The sequence below is a fragment of the Rhinopithecus bieti genome, unplaced genomic scaffold, assembly GCF_001698545.2.
Source record: "Rhinopithecus bieti isolate Rb0 unplaced genomic scaffold, ASM169854v2 scaffold_2554, whole genome shotgun sequence".
Taxonomy (NCBI): domain Eukaryota; kingdom Metazoa; phylum Chordata; class Mammalia; order Primates; family Cercopithecidae; genus Rhinopithecus; species Rhinopithecus bieti.
The window spans coordinates 1,801,744-1,828,818 of NW_016804196.1; the positions used below are offsets into that span (position 1 = coordinate 1,801,744).

The window sequence follows — 27,075 nt, forward strand, 5'->3', positions numbered from 1 at the left end:
AAAATACAAAAAATTATCTGAGCATGGTGGTGGGCGCCTGTAGTCCCAGCTACTCGGGAGGCTGAGGCAGAAGAATGGTGTGAACCCAGGAGGCAGAGCTTGCAGTAAGCCAAGATTGTGCCACTGCACTCCAGCCTAGGCGAAGAGCAAGACTCCATCTCAAAAAAAAATAAAAAAAAAAAAGTAAATGAGCAAAATAGGACTTTTAGGGCTTTAAAAAAACTGTCTATAGAAGAAAGATTGGTAATGGCATTTCAGATGCTGTTCCATAAATTAGGGAATTAGAACCTAGGTATCCAGACTGCAAGGTACTAGTGCAAAACAAGATCATGACTTTCATTTCCACAAGTTCAGAAAATTCTAATGGTCAAGGGTTTAAGATAATTTTATTATTAGAGATCATGCTGTCTTCTAATTATGGTTATCTCCTTTGGTTATCTTCTGTCTTATGATTATTTTGGTGAACATTTCATAAATCCAAACTGACTTTGAAAACTACTTTCTCTGCCTTTATCATTTCAATGCCAGAAAGACACTGAAAACCTCTAAACCATTCTGCCAATGAACTCTGATTTAGTTGAGGTTAACATTAACTTTGCAAATTAAATCGGTGACTTCCTGTTCTTAGGAAGGACTGCTTCATGCCCACCATTCCGGACAATATTGAGCAAAAGACTTAAAACACTGTTCAGCATTTGCTTTCTAAAGTTATTGCTGCCCTGGCGCTCACCTGCACTTCAACGTTTATGGAAGTCTGTAAGTCTATGTTTACCATTCTTGCAAAGTATCAAGATGGTTGTAGGAGGGAGCCCAAGCACTTATCACAGGACTTAAAACAGCATCTTATGCAGCTCTTGGTGGGATGGTTATTTTGCCAAGAGGCAGGAGGCTTTGCTGTGCCCTGTGGCTTGCAGAGCTGAGGAAAGGCCCGTTTCTTCACCTGTCACTGACGAGGGTCATCTGCTGTTAATGAAACAGTTTTAGGCCGAATGTTCACAACCCGCCCAGGCACATGTGTAAAATAACTGCCTTGATGAACCTCTTACCATAACATTTGCTCATTAGGGTACCATTCCTTCATGTCAAATTGTGGCTTGAAGAACATTTATATGACAATCTATGAAGTGGAATGGAGATTAGCACATCGATGTTTTCCCCTAGGTTTTACATTATTTCTTAGGGGAAAACCTATACAGAAGAATGCTCTCAGGATACTTCATGATGGGAAATGTTCTGAATCAAAAACCCAGATGTCTTAATGAATCATGGGCAACATCTCTAAGAAGTATGCAAGATGGAGTGCAAACCTAGGAGAGCAGCCCTTCCATCCTCCACGAGCCACCCAGAACGTAAGACCTGAGAGGTTGTTTGGGAATTTGGACAAAAGAGACTAGGATTGACACGGGAAGGAGACAGAGGTGCAACCCTTTCTGGATTGACCAAACTTAAGACCAGACAGATCCTATGAGCACTGAAGAATACACCAGGCAAGTGCTGCCAGTACCCTGGTCCTGGTCTTTCCAAGTTCCTTGAGCCAATGTGTGACAGAAGTCATTATGGCATCCATCTCTACCTTTATGTCTAATTCTGCAAAGTGTAGCTGACCTCAGGTAGTGGTGCTTTTATAAGTCATTGGCTAGGTATTTGAATAACTAGGACAGGAGTAAGTGAGAAACGGAAAAGAAAAAGAATGACCACTAAGTCATGGTCTTGTTTATCAGAAGGGAAGAGAGGAATTGCATCATTGTTATGAGTTATTTCTATTACAATATGCAGTTGTTAAGTTAGAGGGATCTGCTAACTTCCTTCCCCACCTTGACCCCACCATTATTAATTTCCCATAGAAGATAACAAAAATAACTTGCATCCTTGAGATGAAAGGAAACCTTTTATGCATTTGATTCTGGGTAAAAGAAATATTTATACCAAATTGAAGGCATGAAAAATAAGTAACTGCATTGAAAAGTCACAGCCATATTGAACAATAAACAATTTATGGAAGGAGCTTAGAAAAAAAATATTTTTCAAAAAATCAAAAAGCATAGCTTCTGACAAGTATTCTTTATTTATGAGAGTAAGTAGAATTTTCAAGGAACATGAAAATATTAAAATAAAATACAAGTGTGACACACGTTTCTCTTTGAGGTTTTGCAAAAAAAGAGAAATCTAGGTAGATATGAGGTTAATTACATAGTTTGGTTCAATTATCATTATCTACACTAATTGAGAGAACAGAAGAGGTCGGGATTATGTGAAATTGTAAGTGATCTGAAATAATTTACAGCTGAGTAGGTGAGTGATTTTTTTATATGAGTTAAACACAGGTAAGCCCTGAATCTAGCAATTTAATTTTTCAAAAGAAAAGCCAAATAAGTGAAGTCCAGGTGCCCACGCTTGGAAATTGCTCTTGTTCCCCTTCCTATCTCATTTCAGCTCCTCCTAACATGTCCATCTGGGGTGCTGGTGTGCTGCACCCACCTGGCCAGTGTTGGGCTTATCTTCTGCTGAGTATACCAGATAACCCAATGGTCTATCAGGTCTATTTTTGCTCTTGCTTTCTGTTCCTTTATAGTTGCTGTGATTTTATAAATTTGGTAGTTTGAGAGCAAGGAATGGGAGAATATGTGGAAAGGGTTAACCGAGGAAGATTTTGCCAACAAACGTTAATGTCACAACCCCAGGTCTAACAGTCTTCAGAGTGGTTACTACTGTCAAAAACACAAAAACAGGCCAGGCTCAGTGATTCATGCCTGTAATCCCAGCACTTAGGAAGGGCAGGGTGGGTGGATCACTTGAGGCCAGGAGTTTGAGACCAGCCTGGCCAACGTGGTGAAACTCTGTCTCTGATAAAAGAATAATAATTAAAAAAAAATTAAATTAAAAAAATTAGCTGGGTGTGGTGGCACACACCTGTAATCCCAGCTACTCAGCAGACTAAGGCATGAGAATCGCTTGAACCTGGGAGGCGGAGGTTGCAGTGAGCCGAGATCATGCCACCGTACTTCAGCCGGGGTGACTGAGTGACACCCTGCCTCAGAAACACACACACACACACACACACACACACACACACATGCTTTGTTAAACATTTCTCTGGTTCCAAGGCAAATTGGAATATGCATTGTTTCAAATTCTATGCACACAAAGTGAATGAATAGCTGTCAACAAAGATATAATTAAGGAGATGTTGTCAATAAATTTGAAATGATAATTTACCTTGGAACAGCCACATTATATCTTACCTCTCCTCTAGCCTCTCCTCACAAGGCCTCCTCTAGGATAATCTAGAGTTTCCTCAATACAATTAGGAGGGGAAATGCCATATGTAAGTTTTTAGAGACTTTGAGAAATTCATAAACAATGCATTTTTTTTTCAGATGGACATGTGGCTAACATTTTCCTAAAACTCATGATGTATTTTTGGCCAAATATTATCAGCTGACCCCCCACAAATAAAGAACTCAAACATAGTTTTATTAGTTGATGATGATAGCAATAAAGATACTTCCTGAGCCTATAGAATCTTACTTTTGCAAAGTTTGGCTTCACGTGTATTATTTCATGTTTTCAGAGCTACCTACCATCAACCCTTCTCCTGGTTATAACGGATTTCATTTTTCTGGGGGCGGGGGGAGTGATCCACTGGAACATTTTAGGTTTCAATGTTTTTAAGTGAAAGTGTGTTTGTGCCAAATGAGTTACTTGCCTTACTCTTAAGAACTGTTTCTGCCACAGGCTTGCTCATATCATCCCCACACCTTGAGGAATCTGTATTTCTTTTGAACTATCTCTGATCCTCTTCCCACAAGATGGTTCAAAATTACTCTGTCTAAATGAGACCTTAATTAGCCATAGATTACTCTGCCCCACCCCCAAGACTCTGATGTTCTCCCCTATATTAAATTAAACTTGTGCACCATGTTTGATGGTATCCTCACCCGTTGTTATCTTGGGTGTTTAATGTCTCTTCCCCCAGCTGAGTCATAACCTTCTTCAAAGCAGACTGGGGTTCTGCTTTCTGCTGGCAGAGTTCCCCATTATGAATGGTGGGGCACATGGATACCAACGGCCCAGCGCTTTACACCACCCCTGAAACATACCACTGTGTCAGTTCAGTGCTGGGAATGTTCTAAGTTCACATTCCTGTCAGTCAGCCCATTATCCAATCCACACAGCCATAAAAACATGAGAAATCTAGATTGTCACCCTGTCTAAAGAAAGGAGGGGTTGCAAAGGTGGAAAGTGTAGGTAAGAAAGCACAACTAGCATGGAGAGAAGAAAAGGAACATTCAGAGGGGAACTGGGAGGGAGCAGTAAGGCAAGATTGTGTGAAAAAGGAACAAACTTCAGCTTGGTAAAACTATGAATAACTACATTTTATTTTTATTATTTGGAATCTAGGTGTAGCTTTGTGGGGCAGTAAAGCAGGATTGTGTGGAAAGGGGGAAAGTTTTCAGCCTTTAAAAAATATGAATAGCTACATTTTGTTTTTACTTAGAATCTAGGCGTTGCTTTGTAATGTGTTGGAGGAAGTAAATTTATTTTAAACTGCATGTAGGCTGTGCTTTTAAGACTGTGGGGTTGAAATGTGTATTCTTTTTAAATGATCACTTCAGGAGTGGCTGTTAGAAACATTGGAATTACCAGAACAACTAACCATGGTCTCCATCTCTGAATTCTAGACAATAAATGGCATTTTGGCAAATCTGTTCTGTGTGCCCTACCAGCTAAAAAATCTCCTGTTTGATGTTCACCATCTGCTTCCTCCTAGCAGATCCAACCCAAATCCAAAAATGAACAGGTGAATTTAAGCCCTAGAGATTGGCGCTTTCCCAGGGAAAACAGGAGACATTCATGAACTGTTAGCAGTTTGAAATTCTAATTTACAGGCTGAACCTGGAGGACTCCTTCTCTGAATACGTCTTCCCAGGTTGAGATGTATGAATATGAGACATCCAGGAAATAGGCTAATTTTAAAGGAATTTAAATTTTTTTTTTTTTTTTTTTTTTTTTTTTGAGATGGAGTCTTGCTCTGCCGCCCAGGCTGGAGTGCAGTGGCCGGATCTCAGCTCACTGCAAGCTCCGCCTCCCGGGTTCACGCCATTCTCCTGTCTCAGCCTCCCGAGTAGCTGGGACTACAGGCGCCCACCTCGTCGCCCGGCTAGTTTTTTGTATTTTTTAGTAGAGACGGGGTTTCACCATATTAGCCAGGATGGTCTCGATCTCCTGACCTCATGATCCGCCCGTCTCGGCCTCCCAAAGTGCTGGGATTACAGGCTTGAGCCACCGCGCCCGGCCTGGAATTTAAGTTCTTAATGAATGTTTCCTACAGATTCTATAATGACTCCATTCTGTTTTTGCCATGCAAAGAAGTATGTCATTTTCACTGTTGTTGGCATGAACTTTTTAAAGATTCACTCCTACACAGCACAGTGACAATTATTTTTCTGTGGATATCTACAGATTCAGCATCTAGGATTTCTGCAGTGAGTATTAGAACTTCTTCATTCAAGCCATATCTCTCCTAAGACTAAAAATCCAAATGCAGCAACATTCTAAATTAGGCCAGAGAGTATATAAACTTCTAAATTGCCACATGCAAGTGACAGATGAAAAAAAAAAAAAGGAGAAAACAATATCAAAATTAGTTGTTTTAATCTATCTCACATTGCAGGTTGTCATGGGTAATTTGGCTTATATTTCTACAAACTACATGAGCTGAAGATTTAAATGGAGGACTAAAAAATCAAGGCAAAGGTGCTATTTCCACCAATAAAGCTTATTAGCTACTGTATTTGTTAAATCTGTTGACTCAAGCACTAAGAAATCACTGCATGTTGTTTGGAATCCATTGAGTTTAAGTGACTTTCCTAGTGGTCACACGGTAGTTGACTAATCTGAGACTAGATTCCAGGACCTCCAAGCCATTGCTCCTGCTTGTATAATCTGTTATCCTCCCACTAGGTCCCCTCTCTCCCTGCTCAACTGCCTGTATACTACTTTGGTGGACACTGCATTTCACATTGCTTAGCAGTGTTTATTGCTGTTTTCTTCAGAAATACCCAAAGAATCTATGTTATTCTCTCTATTCTACCACTTTATGTTCTGGCCCTCATCATTTTTATTTCCATTTCTATAAAAATTACTGCTGATCTCCAAGCCTTCATTCTCTTCCTTTTTGTAGGACATTTAACTTCCTAATGGGACTGCACCCCCTTTAATAATCACCTTGGTTGTGGGACAGGACTTCCAGCAGTCTTGAGTTAATATATCATGGTAATTATGTAGATGGAGGGTGATTCCATGCAAGATTCCATCCTTAATCCAAAGGAACCATAACTGAATGACTGGAGCTTATTCTTCTCTTCTTGGGAAGAGGAAGGTGCTATCTGAGGGTTCAAAGCCATTACTGCAAACAGGGTTGAAGTGTGAACTGCCAGCTAAATAGGGTAATATATGCTAGTTACTCTAAGAAAAACACCAAGTCTCAGTAGCTTCACACCATAGTTCAGCTTTATGTCAGGTGATCCTTCTGAGTGCTTTTCCTCTAAGCAATGACTCAGAAATTGGGGCTGCTTCCATCTGGTGGCTCTACCTCCTCTAGGTAGAAGGCAGAAATTTTTCCTCAAAGTCACCAGGGGAGCAAAGACAGAAAGTACAGAGGATCTTTCAGAATGTTTTACAGTTAGTAATAAAGATGCCTTTCATTGGCCAGAACCTTGCCTAAACCTAACAGCAAGGGAGGCAGGCAAATGTTCTCTTCCTGTGTGCCCAGGAAGAGGAAATGGGACTCATTAGCATCTTCCAGTCTCTGATACAGCTCATAACCTTTTCTTCATTAACAAGCAGCATCTTGGTGCCTATGTGAATTCTTGTAGTTTGATGGCACTGATGGTGGCTGAAGGAAGTACACCAAACAATTGTCGATAAGTCTACATTAGCTGTACCGTGAAATGCAAACTCCCTAACAAATCTTGGAAGACACAATGTAGCAGTACTATGTAACGGTTAAGTGCACTGTCTACCGAATAAGACCATCTGAGTACAGATGCTGCTAGTCTCAGGGTTATTTGTTGAGAGCCACTGCCATAAGCCTTCCCCTTTCACTCCCCCATCCTCTGGTAAGCTCCTATAGCCTCAGGTGGGGGTTTCAGCCAATAGATGTTGCAGTCTGGTTGATTTTAAATCATGCTCCTGCCTCTCCTTGAGTAAATTACTTAAATTTCCAGACAAGTTACTTAATCTCTTTGATCAGGTTCACTCATTTGAAAAGTGGGAGTAATAATGCTGATCTCAAAGGAATTACATTTGATTATCAATATAAAACATTTTGTACCTTGCCTAACACATGGGAAACACACAATAAATGGTAACTGCAAATATTATCAGGAGAAAAGAACTTGTTCAGTTTGCCCCTATGTTACTTTTGGACAACAAAAATAACTGCAAAGTCTAATTTAAAAAAATTTTTTTTCAGGTGATATGGAGGTTAATTTTAAAAAGCAGCACCTTTGGGATGCCTAAATCTGTGTACGAGCTCTGTGATATTAGCCAGGTAACTTGATGTCTTTCTTTAAAATATATTCCTACTACCTGTGTCATGAGATTGATGTCATGAATACCTGTGTCATAAGAAAACTTGTAGACACATCTAGTATGTTCCTGTCACATGGTAGATTCTCAATACATGTTGAGTTACAATTATCAACCTCTTCTCAAAATGCTTCTACAATAAAAAGTGATTTTCAAACCATGAGAGCGAGATAAAGCCATGTATAAAGACATTTTGAGAAAATGATTATCTTTTAAAAAAGATGCTTATTAAGATGTTTTTGATCTTTGACCTTCATCACTGCCCACTCCCTCCTTGGAGAACAGCTTCTCGATGCCTCTATTTAAATGATAATCACTGTGCAAAACTCAAAGTCTCTTCATTCAGGAACTTACAGTACACATCTTAATAAATCATAATGAACTGGAGACATGAAGAATAACTGGATAAACAGGCCTCTCTCTCCAGCTGTCATGTCTGTTTGTGACAGCAACTGGTATTTCATTGTAAAAGATGCTAATTTCAATCTGAGCTGTGGCGGCATTGAGAGGAGCATAAAAGGAATTCTTGATTATCTATATCAGTAACTGTGGTCCCTGGGGATGCACTCAGAAACTTCAGATCACATATGGCAAGAGTGGTGTGATAAAATATGCATCAATGGAGCTTTGTGATTTATGATAATAAAGAAATGGAAAGTTTTGCCCTCTATGATAACTATTTGTGGCTGATATTTCTCTTTTTACTATTTCTGGAGTTGTAAATGACATTTGTTGTACTAATTATTACAGCATTCAGTAGCTGGATCACCGTATCATTTCTATAACTTCTGTCAAGTTCCTGAGGGCTTACCATGTTACTGTTTTAATGATGATGATTCTCCCAATCTAAATTTAATAAATAATAATTACCTTAGTTGCTGGACCACATTGGCAAGTAAGACTACAATATTCTTACTTGACAAAATTAAATGTTAGTAACTCTGACTCCTCCCTTTCACTGTTTTGACCAATTCTTGAAATTTCAAAATCTAGAAACTACTTGGACTCTTTCCTGTAACCGCCCAACACAAAACCCTTGGGTGGCCAAGGGCTTACTCACTATTTCATTTGTAGAAGTTCTTATTGTTAGGAACTTACTTATTAATCGAAATCTGCCTGCATAAAACGCTATCTTGGCCCCTTATAGTGCTGCATAGAATAATTATCATTCCTTTTGATATAATGGCTCTTCAAACATACAAACACAGCCAACATGGTCTCCCAGTCAGCCTCTTCTCTAGCAACCTTCATATGCTGTCCATGGCTTCTACTTTATGGCTACCCTGGTCACCTCCCCTGTAATCACCTCCATGATGTGTGCCCCAACAAAAGCACGGGTCTGATACATCAGTTTCTAACTTAGAAACGTTCATTTAATTGTCTACATAACAAAGCACAAAAGTTTTTAGTGTGGCATTAGTTTCTTTACCATCTACATCCGGATAACTCTCTTCCACGATACACACCAATACACATTCTTTCCTTTGTTCTTATACTTCTCTGGCCCTGGGCTTTTCTCATCTACATGCTGTTCTCAATCTCTCTACATCTGACTACTCATCAAGGCTCACCTCTCCACAAAGCCTTCTCAATTTTATGGGTCAATAGTTACTTCCTCTTCCCCTAGATTCTCATAAAATGGACTTTGTATTGCAATACCAGCACTAATCACTTGTCTACTTGTGGTCCTCTTGTTTTTTCTAGAAGATGATCTGTAATTGTATAGACACAGCTTTACTTACTTTTGAATATCCAATAGTGTGTATCACAGTGCTTTGTACATATTTTAGTGTTTGTTAAGATTTTGTTCAGTTAAATTTAATGGACCCTCAAATTTAATGGACTACCCCCTATCAAATGCCCTTCGACCACCATTCTCCAGTTTGCCAACTCCAAACTCACTGAGATCACTCTTGATCTTGGCCTGCACTAGCCAATACAATAGCTACTAACTACACAAGGACATTCAGCTTTAAACTTACGTTAATAAAAGTTAAAAAAAACTTTCAGTTCCAGCTGGTCATGGTGGCTCACACCTGTAATCCCAGCATTTTAGGAGGCCGGGGCGGTTGGATTGCCTGAACTCAGGACTTCATGACCAGCCTGGGCAACAGAGCAAAACCCCATCTCTACCAAAAATACAAAACATTAGCCGGGCATGGTGGCATGCACCTGTGGTCCCAGCTACTCGGGAGGTTGCAAGTGAGCCAAGATTGTGCCATGCACTCAGCCTGGGTGACAGAGGGAGACCCTGTCAAAAAAAAAGAAAAGAAAAGAAAAGAAAAACCTTTCAGTTGCTCCATCTCACGAGTCTCATTTCCAGGGCACAGCAGCCATTCAGGGCTGGTAACTCCCACAATGGATGACGCTGATCTGGAACATTTCCACCTCTGCAGATGGTTTTCTTGGCGAGTGCTGGTCTCGACACCATTCTACTTTTCCAACAGTGAAAACACTGCCTTCTTTCCTGTGGAATTACACACTCTTGGCAAAAGTCAAGCAAGCCTCTGGCAAATTAAAACCCCTAGGTCTCCTGGTGCAGTGGCTCATGCCTGTGGTCCCAGAACTTTGGGAGGCCAAGGAGGGCAGATCACCTGAGGTCAGAAATTTGAGACCAGCCTGGCCAACATGGTGAAACCCCATCTCTACAAGAAATACAAAAAATTAGCCAGGCATGGTAGTAGGCATCTGTAATCCCAACTACTTGGGAGGTTGAGGCAGAAGAATTCCTTGAACCCGGGAGGCGGAGGTTGCAGTGAGCCAAGATAGCACCACTGCACTCCAGACTGGGCGACAGAGTGAAACTTCATCTCTAAATAAATAAATAAATAAATCCCCTAGGTTTTTTTTTTTTTCAAATGAGTAGCTAAACTTCCCTCATGCTGTACTTAGACAATTACTTTTGGGGATCTAAAAGTAACCCCCTCTGCATTAAACCCTAACATACATTAATATTATTTTCTCTATTTTTATTTCATCTGCTCAGCTTATCCAGATCTTTATTTTTAATTCCATCATATTTTGAGCTATTCTCTTCTAGGTTTGAGCTACCTACACATTTTTAAGTACTTCTGATGTCATATCAGTTGTTAATAAACATGCTGTCCATAAATAGGGTGACCATATAATTTGTAATTCAAACGGGTACACTTCTCAGAGTGAAAGGCAATGCTGTAAAAAACTGTGCTTAGGCACTGGCCTTAACTGGTACTGTCCGAGGCTGACCAGGAGGGATTGCACTCCACCCTTAGAAGGTCACATCTAGAACCACTGCTGCATCACTGGAGCGCTTCTTCCAGATTAGGCCTAATGTAGTATTCAATAATCTGTTAATATGTTGACTGAATTTTACCTTATTTCAGATCATATTGTTCTTTTTATTTATATGCTTATCGTGAGAAATAAAATATTTTGCTTAAGTTCAAATTATTCTATTGTTTTCAGCATTCCATAGAAGAACCAATGCAGCTTTTCTGTTTCTCAGAAAAAGAAAACACACTAGGAAATAAAATTATTTATACATTAGGACCATTTGAGCAGAATAAATGAATTTGTAAAGTTTTGATATAGTATCATTCTTATTATGACTGAAGGACTCCAAAGGGTTGCAGAATATCTGCCTGTACATGAGAGGCTAACAATGACCCGTAGCCATATCTTAGGATTTACAAACAAGGAAAGAACACATGTAGCCAAGTGTACTTGAGAAAGTTATTCAACATGTATCACTTTATTTGTGAAAGTGTCTACATGGAGGCAAACCACAGCTGATAGTGGTCATTAAGTATTACTTGCCATTCATCTACAGCTACCGGACCAAAAAAGTCCTTGCAAGACTCTAAACCATAAAACACAGGCTCTGATTAAAATAAACGAGTAAATATAAACAAAAACAAGTACAGATGCTGAAAGAATGAAGAAAATAGAGTAACACTGTCAAGCCCCCAATAAAATAAAATTAAAAGATTTATGTGGAATTCTGTTTTCATAGATTTTATGCACAGAAATATTAATAAATTTGGGCAAAAATTGGGCAAAAAAATCCATAAACTAATGTAGTGAAAACTCAGATAAAGGTCTTAGCATAAGATTGAAGGAAAGAGATAAAAGTATACTATTAAACTGAAACCAGAGGAGAGGGACCAACTTTGAGCTCCACTTCTAATTAGCTCTGTAAATTTAGTCAAGTCCCTCTTAATCTCTGCACTTGATTCTTCATCATTTAAGAAACAATTCTTGACCCTCAGGGTGGGCTGGGGAAGAGTAAAGAGTGATTCCACCCCTCAAAATCTACATTCATGGACTTGAACCCAGGCGTTCTCCAGCCTTAAAATTCTGTGATGCTAAGACATGAGTTTAGAAGGAAATACTTAAGGCTTCTCATATCCATTGAAAATATAATTCTAAATTATAACTGCAATAAACTATTTTCATAGTTGTGATTTATTTCATGGATCTTTGCAATGTGCAGCAAGTGTATGCATTCTACCTTTTGTACTTTTAAGACATTTTTAAAGCACTATACAGTATTACTCCACTTATTTCTTCTGCTTTTAAAATATATTTTCTCACATAGTATTTTCTTAATTTTAAATCAGGCATTTGTAGTTAAGTACTTATAAGTGAAATACTATTTCAACAAAATCTTACACCTTTAATAATACTAAAATGAAGATTACATTATCTCTTAAGAAAATGCTTATTTTCCTCTACAGCCTAGATATACAAAGGAAAACAATTTAATAACCCATAATTTGTGGGATGAGTATATGTTATTATTTTACTTTGGTTCTTATTTTAATTCCCAAGCTAACAGCAATTCACAGGCAGTTAAGTAACTCAATTTGGTCAATTTTCTAACTTCCTTGTTTTTCATTAGGATGATCCTTAAGGTAGGTGGCTTTCAATTAGTTTGGCTGACAGCTCTGGCTAATGTTTTAATGATCCCTAGCAAAGGAAACAAAAAAGAGGGGAAAAATAAGGTAGAGGGAGATTTACAACGAGGAGGATAATCTAGATCAGGCAGGGAGGCAGAGTACATAAACCACTAATTAACTTTCGTCATCGTCATTTAAACATCTGCAAGCTAAAAGAAGATACCCAAGTATCCCTATACTGCTGACAAAGTTCTTAAAGTATTTACTTCAAAGAGTGTCTCCTAATTCCATATTCCCAGACATGTAGAAGCTAGTTCAACATCCTGCCTGATAGTACCATTACAACATCTAATTCTTGAAGGCTTAACTATACCAAGATACTTTTAGTAAAACAAATGGAAGGGACAAAAACCATCTCTTGCAACAGCCTTCTAATTGTTCTCTCTGCTTCCATCTTGTCTCCCTGCTGTCTAATTTACACAAAGTAGCCAGAACATTTTCCAAGAAAAAACTAGATTATACCAGTCTTTTGCTTAAACCCCTCTAAAGGCTTCCTGTTGCAATTAAAGTGCAAAAATCTTTACCATGGCAAATATAAACTCTACAGAATCTGGCCCTAACCATTTGTACTTTTAGCTGCATGAATCAGAAACCCATCTATAATGGCTTAAATATTCTAACCCCTAAACAAGCAAGAGATTTAAACTCATCACCACTAAACAACTAAGAGGGTTTTTTTCCCCCTCCTATAGCAAGCCTAGAGGTTGACAGTGCAGGGTAGATACAGCTGCTCAACAAAGTCATTAAGGAGCCAAATTCTATCAGTATTTCTGCTCTGCTCTACTTAGCATGTGTTTTTTGTCTCGTGGTTGCAAAATGGCTGCTTTGTCTCCAGGACTGTGTCCATATTCCAAGCAGGAAGAGAGAAACAGCAAAAGGTGAAAGTATTGCATGCCGGTCAAGTGTGTCTTTTAATCAGGAAAACAACTGTTTTCCTAGAATAATCAATAGTCTTCATCTCATTAGCCAGAACAATGCTGCAAGGTTGTTGAAACACAACAAAATCAAGTGTTTTTTTTAAGCTGGGTACATGACCCCCAAACACAAATTTCGGTTTTGTAAGGAGAGGAGACTGAAGAGCGTAAGCAACTGGCACAGCTGCCGCCCAATCTTTCCGACTTCATCTCCTGATCTCTTCACTCCCTTTTCAACTGTAGCCTCTCTGGCCCTCAGATACCCCTTCTTCATTCCTGCCTCTTGATTCTAGTAGTTACTGTTCCCTCTGCCTGGACTTCTCTTCCCCGAATTGCTGCATGGTTCATGTCTATGCACCATTCAGATTTCTGCACAAATCGTCAATTCCTACAGGAGGCCTTATCCAATCTCTTCAGTGAACACAGTCTCATCCCACCTCCAGTCACTTTCCTTTATTTTGCCTCTGTTACTGTTCCTTTCTTTTCTTTTCTTTTCTTTTCTTTTCGAGACGGAGTCTTGCTGTGTTGCCCAGGCTGGAGTGCAGTGGCGTGATCTCAGCTCACTGCAAGCTCCGCCTCCCGGGTTCACACCATTCTCCTGCCTCAGCCTCCCAAGTAGCTGGGACAACAGGCGCCCGCCACCATGTCTGGCTAATTTTTGTATTTTTTTTTTTTTAGTAGAGACAGGGTTTCACCATGTTAGCCAGGATGGTCTCGATCTGCCAACCTCATGATCCCCCCGCCTCGGCCTCCCAAAATGCTGGGATTATAGGCATGAGCCACCGCGCCCAGCCTGTTCCTTTATTTTCTTCATAGCATTTCTTGATACTTGAAATATTTTATTGTTTTTCTTTATGTGCTTCTCGTCTACCCCTTGTATTTCTATACATAATGGTGTGGGCTCCCTGTATTTTGTCTGTTACATACAGTGCCTGGAAGAGATTCAAGCATAGGGTAGGTGCCGAGTTAATAGTTTGATTCTGACTTAATGAATGGATCAGTGGTTCTCCTGACCTGTCCTGAACTGCTGACCCTTCTCTTCACTATACTCTTACCCGTTTTTGACTCTGAAATGAATAATAGCATAAAGCTGCTTAATTCTATTTGAATTTTTAATTATATTTCGTGTTTTCTTGAATTTCCATATTGCTTAGTTGGCTTATGTAAGCATGATTTTTTGGTCATAAAATATATTTGAGGAAATGATTTCAAGTTGTTCGATATATCCATTGGACTTCTTTTTTCCCTATAATTTATAAGCCTCTGATTTTAATTATTGTATAATAAATATTGGTGCAATGGACATTTGTTATTCTGAGTGACTATATTCTGGGGTTTATTATTCACAATTGATCTCACAACCTTCCTTTTTTAAAATCTAAGTGCACACATTAAGTAGTTGCTCACAAACATCTCTAGAAACCTTTCTGAAGTAAACAATTAACACATTCAATTTTCACATTCTACTATCAGACTAATCTCTAAATCTTTGAATACAAATACTTTCAGCTATCTGAGTTTTGATTCTGATTCCAACTTGGTAGATACAATAAGTGACCATAATGTGACGTTCCTTATTCCATCTACATTTTGCATTCCCTATAATACATTTTGCAGAGCATTTTATAGGGACTCAATTTTCCTTATCCCAAAGATTTAACATTTATTATGCTTAAATCTTCTAAAGATTTTTTTGGCATAGACTTTTCCTTTATATTCATTTGTTCTGCTGCAGGGACAAAAAGCTAGGTGAGCAGCAGAAAAAAAAAAAGAAAAAGAAAAAAAAGAAAGAAAGAAACCCACAAAGCTTAGAAATCTTTTCCCTTTCCCTCACGGGTATAAATGAGAACCTTTTCATGGCCAATCTTCTAAGAATTCACTTTTCTTTTCACTCAGACTTCACTGAATAAGGGTGGGGAGCATGGATTATGTGGGTAAAGTAGAAGTAAAAATAGTGCTAAACTAAGATATGTCCTTCTTGAGAAGCTTGAGGCATGGTTTATTTTAAAAAAGAAAGTTATCAAATTGTCTCCATCCCTGGGGATAATTTCTAAAGAGTCAAGAGCATTTGGATATACTGAGGAGAGTTTAACATGTATGGAAACAATAGATGTTCCTTATAGGTGACCCAAAATTGATCTTTCTGTCCTTAGGTTCTAGTCACTGGTGATCATGAGTCATCCATAATTAAGCTATTTCTTCTGCAGCCCATACTGTGTGGTAGGTGCTGGGCTGGCATTCTGATTCCCAAACTCCATCCATGTGTACCAAGTGGCAAGAGATACGGGCAGTCATCACTTGAGCAAGGTCAACGCTTCCAGCCAGTTACAGAAAATCGTTAGCAACATCCCAAAGGAAGAGTCGTCATCAAATTTAAGTGTGTATGAGAATCATTGGAGAGCTTGTCAAAAATGCACCCATTTCCCTTTTCACTTTAATTTCAGTGAATAAGAGTGGGGAGCATGGAGTGTCTGAGCAAACTGGCAGTAAAAATAGTGCTGAACTAAGATCTGATATTCAAAGGGTTGATGTGGAGCCTGGAAACCCACATTTAACAAGCTCTTCAGACAATTTTGCTGCTAGATGATCTGTAGGTTACCCTTTGAGAAAAGGTTCCCAAAACTACTTAAGTGGGCATAAGGGAAAAGCATGGCTCATACCTTGACAAGTCAGCTTGTTCTCAAAAGTTGGCAATAGTAGATACTACATTGATGAAGGGATGGGGGAAAAATGCGTGCATGAATGAATGAATGGTTTTATTCATTAGCACTTAATGGAGGGAATACAAAATAAAAGACCCAATTCCTGCCCTAGAAGTGCTCAGGGTCTCTTGAATGAGGCACATGCAACCACCACACCCCATGTTAAGTGTGTAAAAGAGGAGCCCAGGCAGGAGGCGCGGGTAGAGCTGAGATTTATGGAGCAGTTAGACTGTGCAAAGCCCTGGGAAGGCAGATACTATGCAGGCTCTGCCTAGTGGCACTGAGTCAGACCTCACAGGAGAGATGACATTTGAAGAATGGACAATAATTTACCTGGTAACTAAGGTAGGAATATTCTAGGGAGAAGGAACAGTGAATACTAAAGCCCAGCCAGGCCAAAGGGACCCAGCACATTTCTAACCCACTTGCCCCAGGGCTTCATGCGGACAAAGAAGTGGGGAACAGCATTTGCTAAAGTGGCCATAAAAACCATAAATGTCTTCCCACATTCAATACCTCCTCTTTCTGTTTTAGTTTCAATTTGCAGACATCATGTTATATTTCTCACACTGATGTCAGCAATAAGGAAATGACTGATTTATGCCTGAGTATTTTGAAGCAAGTGTGCATGTTAAATCTCGGTCGGGGTTCTTGGTACTGTATCATTAAGGTGGACAATTAATCTGATTATCATTCAGACAGATTATCTGAATGTATGTAACAAACCCCGTATGGTGACTACGAGTATTTCAATTAGTTTGCAAAAGCAAATACCACTCCCTTCTCCCCTTTGCTTTGTGGGTACCATCGTCTTCTGCTGTAGGTTCGCTGCATAGTGGTAAGAGAGCTAGGGAGAAGGAGGTAAACAGATGAACTCAAGGACATCCATCATACCCACACTTAACAGATACCTTTGCTGTATGTGCTGTACACCTGAATGAAACTTTAACATGAGGTGACAAATTACAAGGTACAAAAACACTGTACCTTGTTTTTCAATTATTAGCCGTTCAATTTGCTTGATTTTTGTTTAAGAATTTTATCATCTAAGTCAATCAGCCTTTTGAAATACATGTACAAGGGAAAATTACAACTGTTGAGCTAAGAACAGATTAATTTTTTTTTAAAATGCATCTCTTTGCTCACTCACTCAATTGGATACAGTAATAGGACCAGAAGAATCATAAGAGTCACCTCAGTGCCAACCAGTGCCTGTTCATGACCAGTTATGTATAGAAATTGATAGTAAGCTTAGCAATATTTATAGCAATTTGACAGAAATACTTTAAGTCTAAAATAAATTTAAAATTGTAGCTCATTAAAATTTTTTTTCATTTTGTTTTCTAGCAAGTCATTTTACTGTATTTCACAAAAGCATGAGAACATAATAGATTAGAAAATAAAACCTGCCTTTCCATAAGCACCAATGACACAAGATGCCCTCATCTAAGATGATCTCTGGCATTCTACAGACCTGTAATGATTATAATTATAGTATTAGTTACAGTTGTACAGTGCTTTATGTTTTTCAAGCATTCTCTTGGTCTTATAGCAGCCCTGTTAGTTATTAATCTCCGTTTTACAGGAGAAGAAATTCATCTCCAGGGAGGGTGAGTGAATCACCCAGGGTCACACAGCAAGTCTGAGGCAGATGGACGAGCAGAGCCCATAAATCCACTTACTCCAAGAAAATATTTTCTTATCATCCCATAACCCAAAGCCATCACTTAAAAAGCAAAATTACAGAAATTTTAAGAAAATCTAACAACACAGGAGCACACGTTTTATATATTTTAGGGCAGGGTTCAATGTAGTGTTTAAAATTAGTTTTTATTTATATGTCAGTAACTCACATAACCCCTTTTCTGCATTATACATATGGAAACATAGAGACCTAAAAATAGAAATGGTATTTAGCAGCAGAGTCAGTGCTGTATAGATGCTAAGTCTCCTGGCCCAATGTCCTTTCCACCTGTCAGCACTTTCATGAATTTATTCAACCCATATTTACTGAGGATCCATGATGCACCAACGGCTCTCCTCAGAGTTGAGGATACAAACAAGCAAAAATCCCAGCCCTCCTGCAACTTGCACTGTGGTGGAGACAGACAGATAATAAATATAAAAAATAAGTAAATTAGACATTATGTTAGATAGTAATAAGTACTACAGAGATAAAAGTATGAGGAAGGGGAGCATGAGAGCAAGAAAGCAACAATTTGAAGTAAAGTAATCATCATAGACCTTATAAAGTAGGTCTTTGCTTGAATATACATATTTATATTACATATCTGCATGTTTAATTTACTTATCCAAAATTTCTCAAAAATGTCATCACTTCTGGCCAGTGAGGAAATGCATTAGGAGCAAAATCATAGTTAACTAACCTCCACAGAAGATAAAGCCTCTGAGTCAAGAGACTGAATACTTAAATGTCCTGGAAAAGTTGTCTTCTTGCCATAATCATGACTTAAGGGGCAGAAATTAAGGAGAGCAGATGCACCTTTTATGATTAATTGATGAGTGTTTATCTTGGGCCCTTAATATGCCCAGATCTGTGCTTGATTTGTGAGGAAAACAAAAAGAAGGTATTTGATCTTGTCTTTCAAAAGTTTACAATCTAGCTTGGATGATAAAAAATTACATACTTAAAGCATCCCAGGAGCCACGTGGGATTAAGGTAAGCAGTACTGGCAGCAATACACAGCCAGGTATATTGTGCAGGTTGTTTACAGAAGCCCTTGGTTCAGATCTCTTTATTGAGCTGTGTACTTTTTATGGCACCCAAGAATTTTCCTACTTAGGAATTCTACTCTCCATCAAGTAATAATGTAACATGGTGTAATATCATCCTTTCTATTACAGCTAATTTATGGTGGGGCAAAAGTATCTCTCATGGATAAGAACTAAATCTAAACATAGATGAGTAAGAGACATCAGGAAAATTAAAATACAGCATTCCTTTAATGTATTTGGTATTATTTTAATTAACACATAAAAAGGTGTGTTATTAGTAAATTTGAAGCATTTTTTGTTCTTTTGGCTGAGAGAGTGTCAACCTTGAATATTCGTGGGGTTTAAAGTGATGCTTGTTTTCTGGACTTGTGCTACGTGCCAAAAGAGAATAGTGACTTATTGTGGATTTATGAAGAAAGTCTATAAAATTTTATTTTGTCTTACTTAAAACAAGAGTCAGGGAATTCATCCCACCGGATGGTAGTAACAGCCTTTTATTACATCAAAGTTGGTGGTAGCTACAGAGGAAAAATTGGCCTTCCATGGTGTGTAACTTTATGATCTAAATGAAATGAGATAGATGATCCTCCCCGGGTGAATTTTATATTGTTTTACAAAAGAATAGAGAGAATGAAAAGAAGAAAGAAAAGCAAGCACTAGTCAAGCTCATCTGACTGCACAGCTGCATCTGCGCTGCTGAGTGAGGTGGTACCTTGAGTCCAGCTCACAAAATGGCCATCTCTATCATGATGTTAAATTTATTATAACTCCTTGGATTATAAGTGTAAAAAGTCAACTGCTAGGTGGAGGGAACATGATAAAGCTACGGTCCTATAGTTTGGATGTCTGTTCCCTCCAAACCTCACATTTAAGTTTGGTTCTCAGTGTTGGGGGTGGGGTCTAATGGGGAGGTGTTTGGGTCACAAGAGTGGATACTCCCTGAATAGATGAGTGTCCTCCATAGGTGGAGAAGTGAATGAGGTGTTTTGTTTGTTTGTTTGTTTGTTTGTTTGTTTGTTTTAGACCGAGTTTCACTCTTGCTGCCCAGGCTGGAGTGCAATGGCGTGATCTCGGCTCACCACAACCTCCACCTCCTGGGTTCAAGCGATTCTCCTGCCTCAGCCTCCCTAGTAGCTGGAATTATAGGCATGTGCCACCATGCCTGGCTAATTTTGTATTTTTAGCAGAGATGTGGTTTCTGCATGTTGGTCAGGCTGGTCTCGAACTCCCAACCTCAAGTGATCTGCCCACCTCGGCCTCCCAAAGTGCTGGGATTACAGGCATGAGCCACTGCGCCCAGCCATGAGTTCTTACTCTATTTCCTGAGAGAGCTGGTTATTACAAAGTGCCTGGCACCCCTCCCCACCAGCTGCTCTCCTGCCATGTGATTTCTGCACATGTCAGCTCTCCTTCCCCTCCCACAATGAATGGAAGCAGCCTGAGGCTTGCTCCAGATATGAGTCTTCCAGCCAGCAGTACTGGAAGTCATATAACCTTTTTTCTTTCAAAGTTACCCAGTCTCGGGTGTTCCTTCAGAGCAACACCAGTGGACTAAGACATGGCTTCAGCTAATGTTTGGGAAGTGAGTCAAATTTTAAGCATCTAAAACTATTTTATTATTTTAATGTTGACAGAAATCACATTTCCTTAATCAGGGAAAGCCTGTGCTTCCCTACTATTATGCCTCTACTGCCAAGGCATTTAACTCACTATCTAGAAATTGCTTATTTTCACATCTGTCTGCCACCCCAGTAGATCTTACATACACTGTCTAGGAGCAGAAACTGTACTTCATTCTCCTTTGCTTCACACAGAGGAGGTGATCAATACCCTTCATAGAATAAATCAACAGTGGCTTTGCCATTATGACTGCAGCATCTTGGAAAGGATTCCCTCCATAAGGAATGAAAAACATCATTATGAACATTCATTCTTGGGTTAGACTACAACACAGTAATTCCAACTCCTGTCAGGTCCCACTGAGGATTCTGAAAACTGTCTGCCTCTATATTAAATGGTCTCAGATGCTATGGGTTTCTAAATTCCTATTCTAAGTTTTGGAGTTTTCGCTATTTCTAATCTGCTGGGTAAAGCGGATAATCACACTTTTTTCCCAGATCCCTTGGCATAGAAATGAGTTTCCAGTGAGAGGACCAGGAATAAAAAAGGTCCACTGAGTAAAAATAGGAGTTTCAATCAAATGTTTTGTAAACTCACCTCTGGCAACTCAAAACAACCTCCTTCCTCTTTTTTTTTTTTTTTTTAACTTATATTTTAGTTGTCAGTTATGTATCAGAGAGATAAGGTTGTTGTATACCTGAAATGTTATATTTTCCAATCCTAAAAACTCCTGTAGTTCTAGTAGGTTTACAGGTTCCTGGTAATTAAATCCCTAAGCAGGTAAATGTTTTCTGGAATTCATGGATTCTACAAACTTGTAAGCTACTGAAGTGGTAAATGTTCCTTTGCAGTGTGATACAACATTTGGCCATACCCTAGCTATCACAAGTCTTAAGTCTCTTCACAAAATAAAAATTGACCTTTGAGGGTGTAAGTGTTTAATATTTCTGACGTATTTAAAACTCCTTAGGTAAAATTTTTTTGGTAGAAATACTGGGGGGTTTTGTTACATTTATCACTTTAAAAAAGAACATGACTTTCACCATTCATGTTTTAAGCCTCTTATAGTTTTCATATGCATTATTTAATTTGATATTCATAATAATTCATAAATATAGGCCTTTGTGAGATCTTTATCAATTAATCTGTAATACTGAACTCTCAAATTTCATTTTGTTCTAAAACTGACCTCCTAAATTCTCTTATCCTACATATTATTCATTTCTTGTGTAAATGTCAGGGGCCAGAGAAAAATAAACTCACATTCTGCCGCTTAGTATAAAGTAAGGGATCTAAACCAACATCATTAGTGTAGACAGTATTTGTGGTAAGCACTGCAAATACTGAGAATGTTTTTTAAAGTTAGAAGGAAAGGGCTTTTGCTTCCCTTATGGCCTTCCTTTGACCATTTTAAATTTCCTTAGACTTTATTAAACTACATCAGTTACATAGTTAAGAAAATTTAAATTAATGTTTATAATATGAAAGTGGTATTATATCTCCAAGATATACATTAAAGAACTGGACATTACATAAATCCTTATTCTTTTTTATAACAAGTATTTGATTTTTTAAAAGATTAGCAGGTGGCATGAGTTACAAATAGGATTTGTATTTCTTAATTTTTGATGTGAAATTAATCTGAGTAGCTATCATCTCTGATTTTAGATATGATTTAATTATAATTTTAAAAAACTTGTTACACAAATTAGTCCAGAAAAATTTGAATGCTACTTGAAGATTTGTAATGTTGCCCCATCCCCCTTCCCTTACACACATCAACTTTTCATAATCCTCTTTTCCAATTTCATTTCCAACAGTGAAACAAAGCAGAGATGGTGTAAAAAAAACTCTCTTCCTGCATGGTTATATTTTAACCTAAAGATTATCTATTAATTGTTCCTTTATACAATGCTAAATTATCTTGAAAAACTGTGGAATTATAGATGAGGCTTATTAAGAATATAAGATGAAAATATTAGGACTCAAACAAGTAAAATCAATTCCTAATTCTTATGGCCATCTGTGGTATGACTTAGAGGTGCATCTGGGATTATAAAATAATTTCAGACAGGAAGAGAGAAATAAGAAAATGAGTCTATTGTGTGCTTTAGTATAAAGAGCTTCTCTAGCCTTTTTACAAAAGGTGTACAGTTTTAAAACATTTCCTCTCATGTAAAGCAAGGGAACATCCTAAAAGAGTTTGCCAATTCTTAAGAAAGTAAGAAGAGAAGAAGCACGACGAGTTCCTTTAAAAATGTTTTACATGTTCTCTACAATAGCAGACACGGGAAAATGAGTGAGAGCCCAAATGCTTTGAACCCAAAAGAAATGAAACCAGCACAAAAGAAGTCAAATAAGAGCCTAAGGAAGTCAGATTTCACACTAAGAGAAATTAAACTCACTCACTGTATAAGTTTTCTATGGCGACTGTAACAAATTATCACTTGGTGGCTTGAGACAACACAGATCTACTATCTCACAGATCTGTACTCCACAAGTCTAAAATGGGTCTCACTGGTCTAAAATCAAGGGGTCAGCAGAGCTTCATTTCTTTCTGGAGGTTCTGTGTGAGAATCTGTTCCCTTGACTTTCCCAATCTGTAGACACTGCCGACATTCCTTGGCTCATGGTCAGCTTCTGCTTTCAAAGTCCACAATGGCCAGTCGAGTCTTTCTCACCTCGAACCATTCTATGACTCTTCTGCCTTCCTCTTCTACATTTAAGGAACCTGCATTGTTTCCTGGGGCTGCCTAACAAAGTACCACAAACTAGGTAGCTTAAACAAGATAAATATATTGTCTCACAGTTCTGGAGGTTAGAAGTCCAATCTCCAGACTTCTAGGTGTCGGCAGAGCTGGTTCTTCCTGAGGGCTGTGAGAGAAGGATCTGTTCCAGGTCTCTCTCCTTGGCTTGTAGATGGCTGTCTTCTCTCTGTGTTTTTGTATCATTTTCCCTCTTGTCTTCTACTTGTCTGTGTCCAAATGTCCTCTTCTTATAAGGACACCAGTCATATTCGATTAGGACTTGTCTGATGACCTCATTTTCACCTGATTACTAGTGCCGAGACCCTATCTTCAAATAAGGTCACATTCGGAAGTACTGGGGGTTGGGACTTCAACACATAAATTTTTGGGGAGACACAATTTAACCCATAACAGGACCCCTGTGATTACACTGGGCCTGCTTGGATAATCCAGGATAATCTTAAGGTCAGCCGATTAACAACCTTGACTCCGTCTGCTGCCTTAATCGCCCCTTTGCCATATGACATAACATATTCCCAAGTTCTGGGAATAAGGATGTGGACACCTGGGGGGAGAGGGAATTATTTTACTGATCATACTCACTGTCTCCTTTTCTTTCCTTCTTTTTACTTAATTTCAAGTGTTTATTAGGAAATCTACAGTCTGATGGTGCCTATGATATTTTAGATAACTGATAAAAGGAGACTGTTGGAAGGACTGCTGTGTAGGGGGTGGGGGCAACAACTGCTAAATGTAAAGGACTGACAACATATGTTTTGGGTAAAGAGATATTTTTACAAATCATAAAAGCAGATGTAATACACATAATATTTTAAGAGATTAGAAAGTACACATTTTTGGACATTAGAAGACTATGTTTTACACTGATACTATTATGTCTAAATATCAGATAATGCTGAAAAAATCTGTATGGTGATAACATTACATATCCTATCTCCCATTGAACACAATTAGTAACCAACTGCATCAAAGTAAAAGTATACTATTTAGTAAACATTATTTTCAAAGACACGCTTGTGAAGAAAAAGACAGACATTTTCTCAAATGTCAAAAACAAAACAAAATTTATAAGCTGTAGAGGTCATATAAGGTCAGGCTGGAATAAAGTAAAATAGAAACTAGTTCTTTTTCAGAAAAAAAAAAAGTTCCAAATAAGTTGGCAGTTCTATAAATCATGCTTTCCCTTTCTACTAGTCACATGGAAAAGCTGTGCCTTGCATATAGTAATTTAAAAACCTAGTTTCTGATAAATAATATTTTACTGAAAATAAGTTATAAGATACAGATAACTTACAGGACCTGGAAATGTTCTATGGAAACTGGGATTTGGGATTTGGGTTCAAGCAAACCAGCAAGAACAAAAAGAGAAGCAGCACCACTTATTATGTGGGTCTATCTACTCTGCATCCCTTGGCTATGTATATTTCAAATAAGGCTACAAAGTAGAGAAGGAGGACTTACAAATGTGAAACTGGGTTTCAGAAAACTTGCATGATTTATCCGAGGTTAAATACTTGTAGGGGCGGAATTGGAATATGAACTCAGGTTTGTCTGACTGCAAAGCCCATATTCACTCCATGCAGCTTCCTTAGATCAGAACAAAATATCCAGGATGGGATTTTAATCTCTTTAACTGTATGACAGACTTTTAATGGGAGTCTATAACTCAAAGCCAACATATATTCAAACTAAATAATCTAAAAATACCCAGCTTGAATGTTGATTACTATATATTAAGCATCATAGTTTTAGGCAATGTATTTTAAAAGAGGTGTATATTCCATGTTTACATTTTCATTTCCTACCATTTGACCCAGGAGTCCCGTTACTGGGTATATATCCAAAGGAATATAAATCATTCTGTGGTAAAGACACATACACACGTACGCTCATCGCAGCACTATTCACAATAGGAAAGACATGGAATCCACCTAAATGTTCATCAATCATAGACTGGATATAGAAGATGTGGAACATACACACCATGAAATACTATGCCGTAAAAAAGAATGAGATCATGTCCTTCGTAGGAACATGGATGGAACTGGAGGCCATTATCCTTAGCAAACTAATGCAGGAACAGAAAACCAAATACCACATATCCTCATTTATAAGTGGGAGCTAATTGATGAGAACACATGGACACATAGACGGGAACAACACACACTGGGGCCTAACAAAGGGTGGAAGGTGGGAGGAGGGAGAGGATCAGGAAAAATAACTAATGGGTACTAGGATTAATACTTGGATGATGAAACAATCTGTACAACAAAGCCCCATGACACAAGTTTACCTATGTAACAAACCTGCACGTGTGCCTCTGAACTTAAAAATAAACATAAGAATCGGCCGGGCGCGGTGGCTCAAGCCTGTAATCCCAGCACTTTGGGAGGCCGAGACGGGCAGATCACGAGGTCGGGAGTTCGAGACCATCCTGGCTAACACGGTGAAACCCCGTCTCTACTAAAAAATACAAAAAAAGCTAGCCGGGCGAGGTGGCTGGCGCCTGAAGTCCCAGCTACTCGGGAGGCTGAGGCAGGAGAATGGCGTAAACCGGAGAGGCGGAGCTTGCCGTGAGCTGAGATCCGGCCACTGCACTCCAGCCTGGGCGACAGAGCGAGACTCTGTCTCAAAAAAAATAAAAATAAAAAAAAATAAACATTAGATAAAATTAAAGTCAAATAAATTTCCAAGAGTTGTCCCTTAATTGTGACTACAAATTTCTGCTCTCATTAAGACTGTTAAAACTTCATGGGGTGCTTTTTCTGTTGTTTTGTCCATGTGATTTTCTTAGTAAGCTCTTTGTACTAAGGAAATGAGACAACAGCAAGGCTCCCATCTTGGGGCGTAGGGTATGGTGTTTACAAAGACGCTCTTAAGTTCATAGGATGCTTGCTGCCTGACATGTCCTTTTCCAAAAGGCATTTCAGGTGTAATTTAATAACTGAGATAGCTTAAAAGTGAATATATCTACGCTTTACGTCCAGGTAAGTCTAACAGCTACTGGATATAGAATAGTTTTCATAATTGATATTTTAAACAATCACCATATTACTTCTCCTATATTAACATTTTTTTCTTTTCAACAAATAAAAATTGTATATATTTAAGGGGTACAACGTGATGTTTGGTAAACATATACACTGTGAAATAATCACCACAATCAAACTGATTAAAATAACTCATCACCTCACAAAGTTATTATTTTCATGTTTTTTTTTTTTTTGTCTTTTGTTTTGTGGTGAAAGCAATTAAAATGTACCCTCAGCAAATTTCCAGTATACAACACAGGATTATTAACTATAGTCTGATTGCTGTAAATTGGATCTCCAGAATTTATTCATTTTGCATAACCGAGACTTTCTTGGTGAAAGAATACAAAGTCTCAGTATTAATATTTTCTTTGCAATATTGGCTCTTTCAATAATAGATCAACATCAAAAGTATCTTTTTTGAAAAATATGATCATTCAGTGACAAATCAATTTTTAAGTCGAACACCATAATCAGGACATTCTTTTTAAACAGTGATGGTATTTTCTCCAACTATAAAAAAGTCAGACTAGGCATATAGCCCCTGAAATAGTTACTGAACAACCAAGGAACATTTTTAATACAACTCTGTTGATGGGGCTATGATCTCAGATCAGAGCTTCTGGATTAAGAATGAATTTTAGGCCAGGTGCGGTGGCTCACGCCTGTAATCCCAGCACTTTTGGGAGGCCGAGGCAGATGGATCACGAGGTCAGGAGATAGAGACCAACCTGGCTAACACGGTGAAACCCCGTCTCTACTAAAAAATACAA

The 27,075-nt window shown here is 38.5% G+C and overlaps 1 protein-coding gene across 6 annotated transcripts in view; it reads left to right on the forward strand.

Annotated features, from left to right (window-relative positions):
• Positions 1–27,075, forward strand: part of CDH20 (cadherin 20) — a 233,945-nt gene that overhangs the window by 11,558 nt on the left and 195,312 nt on the right. Inside the window, exon 2 of one of the 6 annotated variants that reach the window (XM_017867128.1) lies at positions 7,478–7,555. The exons of 4 other annotated variants lie outside the window; for them this stretch is intronic. In XM_017867128.1, the coding sequence (XP_017722617.1) occupies positions 7,517–7,555 (39 nt within the window). In that variant the 5' untranslated portion in view covers positions 7,478–7,516. Of the gene's footprint in view, positions 1–7,477; positions 7,556–27,075 lie in introns of those variants that run through there. One more of the 6 variants, XM_017867131.1, reaches the window with a different exon arrangement.